The sequence below is a fragment of the Morus notabilis genome, unplaced genomic scaffold (assembly GCF_000414095.1).
Source record: "Morus notabilis unplaced genomic scaffold, ASM41409v2 Scaffold324, whole genome shotgun sequence".
NCBI lineage: Eukaryota > Viridiplantae > Streptophyta > Magnoliopsida > Rosales > Moraceae > Morus > Morus notabilis.
In genome coordinates, this window is record NW_010362325.1 from 201554 (window position 1) to 209935 (window position 8382).

The 8382-nt window shown below is 33.3% G+C and overlaps 2 protein-coding genes across 3 annotated transcripts in view; one reads left to right on the forward strand and one right to left on the reverse strand.

The window, feature by feature from the left end:
* The window catches only part of LOC21396337 (protein NEOXANTHIN-DEFICIENT 1), a 4908-nt gene extending 3355 nt beyond the window's left edge, over positions 1 to 1553 (forward strand). For both annotated transcript variants that reach the window (XM_010101739.2, XM_024167955.1), the window contains 3 exons: positions 706 to 769; positions 884 to 940; positions 1197 to 1553. In XM_010101739.2, the coding sequence (XP_010100041.1) occupies positions 706 to 769; positions 884 to 940; positions 1197 to 1440 (365 nt within the window). In that variant the 3' untranslated portion in view covers positions 1441 to 1553. The remainder of the gene's footprint in view (positions 1 to 705; positions 770 to 883; positions 941 to 1196) is intronic.
* Positions 1554 to 1601: 48 nt separating this feature from the next.
* On the reverse strand, positions 1602 to 5440 carry LOC21396338 (serine carboxypeptidase-like 45). The gene is made up of 10 exons (XM_024167958.1): positions 5152 to 5440; positions 4929 to 5030; positions 4708 to 4803; positions 4125 to 4217; positions 3925 to 4004; positions 3469 to 3750; positions 3118 to 3242; positions 2287 to 2379; positions 2069 to 2186; positions 1602 to 1972 (listed from the first exon to the last, which is right to left on the reverse strand). The coding sequence occupies exons 1-10, from the start codon at positions 5438 to 5440 to the stop codon at positions 1823 to 1825; spliced, it is 1428 nt and encodes a 475-aa protein (XP_024023726.1). The 3' UTR covers positions 1602 to 1822.
* Between the last annotated feature and the right edge of the window lie 2942 nt (positions 5441 to 8382).

Here is an 8382-nt window from a genome sequence, read left to right on the forward strand (position 1 = left end):
ATATATATATATATATTGGAGTCTAAGAAAAAAAAAAGAAAGAGAAAAAATGACACCTTTGTTATTATTCAGAAATGTCGATAGCATTACCATTAGATGTTTTAGTTTTTTAGTTGTTGAAGAGACCTAACGAGGGTTTCCTGGTCGCTAGTAGTAGGAAAAAAGAAAAAGAAAGAAAAGAGAATCACACGGTCGCTTTTCTTGTGCAACTGGCTTTTTTTGGATTCTCAAATTTGTCCAGTTTAGTTTGGATTATAGCGTAGCCTCTCTCTCTCTTTCATCATAGGCAAGCTTGTTGAAGCTCATAGGCTTGTTCACTTTGGAAGCATGGCTTTTGCCCATTAAAGAAATGTGAAATGGCAATGAACAATCCCTATTGTTGGGACAAGCTCTTCTATAGACTATATAGCTGCACCACTTTCTTTTGCTGGCACAAATGCCTTGTTTGATTTTCCACTACACGGTTGACACTATTATTCCTTCATTTGACTAAATTTTACATCAATTTGGATGTTGTGTGATTAAAAAGAACATAATGGATAAATCTTAGTATTTTAAAAAACAGTGTAAATTCTCGCATGTCGATGAGAATCATTATATTATCCCACCAATTTTTTAGTATAAGTTTTCATGCTTTTGAGTTTTATAGTTTGTCAAACATTCTTCCTGCTCCACAACTCACGAGCTTTTGATTGATGATGGCAGTTCCTGCATTCAGCTTGGACAAGTGGATGGGGCCATCCATCAAAATGTCACTTCCAAGTTTTAGGTGAATTTCTCCCAAAGTCCCTTTCTTTCTTTGTTGGGCTTATCTTTCCAATATATATATATATATATATATATATAATCTTGTATTTACTTTATCTTATTGTGAATCTTGCAGTGGCCGTACACAGCATACCCCCGACCTCCTCAAGTACTCTTGCAAGATTCAGTGCAGGTTCTGCTTTTACTCTTGGCTCTTTAAATGCTTAGGATACAAAAGAAATACTCTATCGATACCGCCCTACTCTGAAGTGTTATAAAATACTTTTATCACGACGGTTCAAATCTGCAAAGTATTATTATTGTATTTCTTTTTACCCTACCACGCAATTCTTCTTATGCTTTGTGTTTTACAAATGGGTTCGTTTGTCTTACACTGATTTTAACGGAAGAAAAGAAATTAAACTTCCCGATCCAATTTTGGTGATTAGGGTGAGAGCTGTTCATCCGGCAAAAGTTTCAGGACCAACTGCTTTGCTAAATGGTGAGATGGAACAATCTTCAGATACTCACAATGGCTGCACAACATTGGACCAATCCGCCAGAGAATCCATTAGCACAGCTGTGATGTTATCGAAGCCAATTTTTGCATTGAAATTCAGTTGCATGACTATGCAAGTTGAAGCTCCTGTTGTAGTTTCTGATTGTCCTAAAACCTCCTTAAGAACTTGTTGATCATGTTTTGGACCTATTGCTCGGAAATTTTCCCCTAATTTCAGTGTCTTATTGAGCGGTAACGCGATATTAATTCAATTAAATTCTGTTACTATATGAAGCATATTCTAGAATACAACCTTAAAAAAATGCATCTCAGTTACGTGAAAGACTAAAGAAGATGACCACAAATCACTTTTTTTCTATTTCCATTTTTCTCTTGATCGCTTTACAAAATTCATCTGCTTTCCACATAAGCGTAGAAAGACTCTCTCACTATAAGTGAAAAAACAAACAAACAAATGAAATTTTCGACAAGGAAGGACTTATCCTTAATCTCTCCGAAAGGAAATAAAACACTACTTACAATCTCAATCTGAGTATTCATTCAAGTCATGCGTGGTCAGAATTCTTCAGGTAAGGGTCGTCCTTCTAAGAAGGACTTGAACAGCACAAGCGATCTCTCGGGCTGCGAGAACGGAGCTTCATGGGATGCTCCTCTTATGGTGGCAAAGGCAAGCATGTTACCATAAACTTGAGTCCATCCACCAACCTTTAAATAAATTAAAAAACATATAAGACTTGTAATATTGAACTTGTTGAATAGAAACATTTGCAAGTTCTTGAGTAATATCCAATGAAAGTTCACCTGCTGCCCCTCAAACCAGACCCTGTAAGGCACAGTGGTGTTGAGGGCTAACTTCTCTGCAAGTTCATGTACTAATGTCCGACTTCCAGTCAACGGGATAACAGAATCTTGGTCGCCACTACAGAATGTAAAGATTTAGTCAAATTCAACAAATCTCGTTTTATCATGGATAAATGGAAACAATATGGTGCCAAGAATGAAAAAGACGCATCATGTACCTGTAAACCAAGACTGGGACTCCTGCCTTGATAAGTTTGCCAACGATTGTAATTGTTGGTATCTCCACGTCCAACAGCTCATAATCCAATACACTGTTACGCATGTTCAATACAAATGAATTATAAATAAGACAGAGACGGATAACTTAAGTACCGTCCTAATCCGGTTTAAGCTTTATCATTCCCATCTCTTTGATCTCACATATAGGTTCTTATTTCATGTGGTTAAAGATTCATTCAAAATGGTATGTTGCCTATGTTGAATATATAAAAAGTATTGTTGGTCTACATATAAATAAGAGCAACTCTAAACATACTACCTATTTCATGTTTTTAGCCAAAAGACTTAATGATTTAGCTAGAATTGAGCTTTTCTCCGCTCCAACCATTAGCTAAATGGTTAGTTATTTTAGAGAATCCATTTCGCACTAGCTAAATTTAGCTAGCAAAAAAAGGATAGCTATTTAATTTTTTGTATTATTTTATGCTTTCAAACCATAATAAATGCAAAGGTCTTTCTAAATTCAATAAAGTTATTTATATTTTTAAACTAAATAAATATTAAAATAATCTATGCTTACTTAAAATAGGGAGTATGATTGGAGTATATCACCCAAAAATTACTGACTAAAATAGCTTTCTAGCCATTTTCGATAAAATTTAACTAAAATTCAGAGAGTTCTCTTGGAGATGCTCTAACTTAATGAGGTCTCGAGTTCAAAATTTTACTACAAAATTACATGTTCATAAATTGGGCTTGTCTAATTAATCTCTGTACACAAGATTGTCCAGTGTCAAGTCTACACGTAAGGGAGAGTGTTAGAAGCTTACTTGCTGCAAACTGCCCATCGATGAACTCCGACAAGCCGAGCATGGAGAGCCTTCTGAACATCTTGCCTATTAAGATAATTCACAGTTTCATCTTCCACACAGACATCTATGGTCTCAGCGACTTGCTGCCAAACAACAAAGTGAGAATCTATTAGAAAAAGGTGGCACGAACAAAAAATGATGACACAATCATAGCATAAGTAGCAATACATTAAAACTGTCACATAGCAGAATGACTCAGTTTTATCGAGATCCGTGCAGTAATTCATTCATGATGACTTACACGTGTCTCGATAAAACAATCTTCAAAGTAGATTAAGTGCTAGTGATCAGACACAGCCAGACACTAACCTGGGGACTAAGGACTTGGCATTGTGCAAACACAGAAGATATGCAAACATCAAGGGTAACATCATACTTGTCAACAAATCTGCTGGTTTCTTTGCTCACTTGGTTCATCACCTTTGAACAGACTGAAGAAACCGATCCTCTGTAGTACTCGCTCACATAACGCGAGTAGTTGCAAACAGAAGTGAACATTTTGTATGTTGAATCTGATATCAATCCATGAGACCAAATGAAATCTGCCCTTGAATTGAAATCAGTGGCAAATTCTAAGACAGGATTGCCCAGCTGCAAATTGGGGGACAAAAAAAACTGATTCTTAGCTGAATAATATCATATCATCATAAGAGAAACGATCAAAGAATAACTTTTATGCATCAATAGAATTTTTCTACAATGAAAAATGACAAGTGAAGAAGAGGGGAAAAAAAGTCCAAATTGTGAGATGATTTTACTACTCACAGCAATGCCTTTTAAATTGAATAATTTCTCCTCCTTGTTGAATTCGAGCATGAGCTCTGCCAACTGTGGGACGTAGTGGCCTAGTTACAAATACAAAACATTAGTTCATTTTCTATTTCTTTTTCTACTATTTTTATTCTACTAGTAGTGTAATATTTGTCCAAAAAAAAAAAAAAAAAACTGTACGATATGAATGAAACCTGCATAGCTTTCACCGGTAATGAACAAACTTCTGTTTGTGAATTGTGGGAACTTGGTAAACCATTTTTGCAAGAAAACCAGGTTGTCTCTGGCTATACATACAGATAAGGACGAAAGATTTCAGAAGTTAAAAGATATGCTGTAAAAAAAGGTGACCTTTTTGACAATTCAGAAAGGAAAAAACCAAAACAAAACAAAACATCTACAGTCAGCAGTGAACATGGCAAACTGTAAAGAGATGGAAAGAGAAAAAGAAAACTATGGTGCAAATGGGTATCATGAAATATTGTCTTTGACCTTTTGTGTGAAAAGAACCTAAAAGAGCTCCAACGGAACTTTCCTATAAAACACACCTTTCTTGAAAATATTTATTTATTAACAAATTTAAAAAAAAAAAGAGAGAATGAGAAAGGGGCTAAAAGAATAAAAAAGTTGACTTGAATCTTGGGTATAGGAACCGTGTTTTATCTATGGACTTTAAAAAAAAAATGCCTAAAAGTTCTATCTTCAAGTTCCATTCTTCTCCAGCAAGGCTTCAACAGAGAATTCTGGAAGAAAAATGAAGAATCAGCTGAGACATGCCTGTGATTTTATCATTTATAGTCTCATAAGAGGAGGAATTAGCTGAATAAGAGAACCCAACTCCTACTGGAGATTCCAAATACAACATGTTTGCCTCTGCATAATATATCAATCAAAATATGTTAGAAAGATCATTAATTGGAACAAAAAAAACAAAGAAATAATAAAACTTAAATAGAGATAGAGAAAGACAAAAGAGTATTTGTAATTGGAGATTAAACCTCTGTTCCAGCTATATTCATTCTTGACCAATACTTCTCCACTTGGCCTAAATGGTCCATTCTCAGAAAATGCCCCAACTCCCAATGATGAACACCCAGGCCCTGCAACCCCACAAATTAAAAAAAAAAATCAGTTCCATTTTAAAACCTCAGTTACATAAGTATATAAATATATATAAGAATATATATAGATGAGAGAGAAAGAGAAAGTTGAGGAGGTGACCTCCATTGAGCCAGAGAACAAGAGGCTTGGAATGCGGGTCAGTTTCAGCTTCAGCAAAGTAATAAAAGAGAGCTCTCTGTTTCTTGGCATCAAGAGTCACATAACCCGAATACTGCTGAAACCCGACTCCGGGTTGACCCGGCAACCGGACGATTCTGTCTCGCTGGGAGTGAGAACGAGAATGAGAATGAGCTTCAACGGAAAAACACAGCAGTAGCTGAAAAATGACCACTGCAATCTTTGTTTGGCATGTTAGAGAAGAAGAAGAAGAAGCAGCCGTTGTTTTCATGTTTTTTTGTCCACAAAGTGGAAAGAAAGAAAGAAAGAAAGAAAAGAGCAAATAGCCTAGAGAAGAAGAAGTTTTGAAAGTTAGATTGATCTACAACTACAAAGTGCTGCTAAGTCTCTTTAAGTGGGTGGCACTATATAGAGAGAGAAGTGCTATTGTTGTTGTTTTTTTTTTCTTTGTAATTATTATTATTACAGTATTACTTGGCAACTTTTGTCTCCTTTTAAAGACTTACCCTGAAACAGATGTCTTTGCTTTCTTCTCTTTTTTTCCTTCTTTCTTTTTATTTATTTAAGAAATTATGCTGTAAAGTAAGCATTTTTTTAATTGAATAGGTATTAGAATCATATTGCGGATATAATTATTTTTTAAAATATTTTTCTCTAATAAAATTTAAATTTTAAATTTAAATTAGATAGAATACATAAATTTAAAAAAATGTGATGAAATGAAAATTCAATTTCATAAAAATTTAATTGACTTATTGAAAAACGCGTAATACTAATAGAGTATTACGCTTTTAACCGTACGCATAATTATATGATATTTTAACACCCAATCATTTATTCTTTTTCTTTTTCTTCCTCTTTTGTTTTTTTTTTTTTTTTGAGGGGATATTTTTTTATTTTCAACTAAAGCATTATGGTTTACAGCACAAAAAAAAAAAAAAAACATTATGGACCAACCAAAAAATAAATAAGCAAAGATTAAGAGTTTTATTATTATTATTATTATTTGCTAATAAGTGGAAAAGCATTACGGTTCACAGCCAAAAAAAAAACATTATGTACCAACCAAAAAATAAAAAATAAAAAAGCAAAGATTAAGGAGATTTTTTTTTTTTGCTAATAAGTGGAAAAGCATTATGGTGCTGATGCATTGCAGTCTGGTTTGGGGTCTCTCTTTGTGGGTTACTGGGTTGTGCCAGTTTTGTGTGTTAATTGTTTATGTCATTATTATGTTATGTGGCGTCAGCAATCTGTGAGTTGTGACTTTCCTTCTGCAAAAATCAACACATAGAGTTGTGACTTTGTTTTATTCACCCAAATAGGCACTTTTTTTTTTTAATTTGTTTTGGTTGTGTTACATCTAGATGTTTGGCCCAATAAAATCTACTGATTTTAAAAACAGTGATTTCAAACACTGTTAAATTCTGTTCAACAGAAAACCCCCATCACAAAAGTAACTTAAACAAAAAAAAACAAAAAACAAAAAACAAAGCTTTACTAAAAGGATGGTTTTTTTTTTATTTTTTTATTTATTTTTTATCTTTCTCAGAATTCAGAAAATAGATGTGTAACACAGTCAGTGTAATCATGTCTTGAAGGAAAAATTGTATCTGGAAACGTTCTTTTTTTCTTTTTTTTTTTTCGTTCAGAAAAAGAGCAAAAATAAATAGAACTCAAAATCATTGCTTTTAATAGTAAACCCCAGAATCATTACTTGCTAGGGCCAATGTCAGTAAGGACTACGGAGTAAACCCACTTCCCTTACGGTGTGGTGTTCCTACAATTTTTCCTATATATGCTTTCATAGCCAATTCAGCCACGGTAACTGTAACGGTAATTATTATGATTTTATTTTTTATTTCTTAAAATACAGCAATAAGAATAAATTTCTGGAACAACTAGTATTTGTCATTTTCTATTTGGAGATAATTGGCGTGATTCATGGTACTCTATTATAGAGAGGGGAATAGAATCTAAAGTCAGGTTGATATATATATATTTTTAAAGTAAAATAAAGTTGATTGTATATGGTTGGTTTATCTTGTGGCAATATGGCGTAGAACAATGTTACGCGTGTAGTAATGTTTAATACTATATACTAATAAAATATGAGTTTATCTTTTATTAATTATGGTGTCGCACATCATTAATACCTTAAATTTGTTTGTATCGTGTAATAATAATAAGAACTATCTCCAAATTGACACAGAACAACAAATTCATTGTATTGTTTGTTTGCACTTAAACTCAAAAAAAATTTAGACTAAAATTAGCATTTTATTTAAATTCATGTTTTTTTGTAAAATTCAAACTCAAGTTAATGAATAATATTTTCTCTATTATTAAAAACGTCATAATTTTTTCGTTTTAATTCCGATTGAGATGATTCTTTTTTTTATACGTTCACAACGAATAGACGAATAAAACCTCACCCATATACCCTATTAAAATTTTTCATCATCATTAAGTTTTTATTAAAATACTATATAAATACAAATTTAAGTTTTGACACAACTAAACACAAACTCAAAAAGATTCTCATTTCAAACCATAACTCAAATATACACAACCAAACACAAACTTAAGTTATAACTTTAACTTAAGTCATAACTCAAATTCAACTCAAGATCTACACTCAAATCATTATAACTTAAAAATGTAACTATATATTTAAGCAGTTTCCTTTCGTTAAATTTTGTCACTGTTCAATAAATAGTTATACTTGTTGGCCCTTGGATCAAGCGCTTACCACTAGGGCTGTAAGAAATCACCCCGAACCCGACGAACCCGGCCGAGCCGAGCCGACCCTACTCGAAATCACGAGTTTTCAAATTTTTATTTAATTTTCAGTTTTAATTATGCCTAACCCGCACTGCGTGGGTAGGGGCGCGGGGTGGGGTGACATGAACCCGAGGTAACCCTACCCGGCCAAACATGTTCAAAGTAGGTAAAACAATGTCTAACACTTCAAATTCTTACTTTCATAAGTTTATGGACTTTATGCTTTTAAACTATTAACTTATTTATGTTTTGGATTCACGGTTTGTGTAAAAAATGCTTGTATGCCATAGTTGTTGAATTAGGACATTCTTTATTTATATTGGAAGTGTTTGATTTCAAAGTGAGTGTTTTAATTGTTCAGCTTGCATTTAGACCCCTTCTTGAAGGAAAGACATGTTCTGTTTGATAATGATTTCTTCTGTAACAAATTAA

Coding starts and splice junctions, on each gene's coding strand:
- LOC21396338 (XM_024167958.1), bottom strand. CDS start 5,440: ATGAAAACAACGGCTGCTTCTTCTTCTTCTTCTCTAACATGCCAAACA. Junction 3,751..3,924: donor TCAATTTAAAAGGCATTGCT/GTGAGTAGTAAA, acceptor CCCAATTTGCAG/CTGGGCAATCCTGTCTTAGA. Junction 2,187..2,286: donor GTCCCAGTCTTGGTTTACAG/GTACATGATGCG, acceptor TACATTCTGTAG/TGGCGACCAAGATTCTGTTA.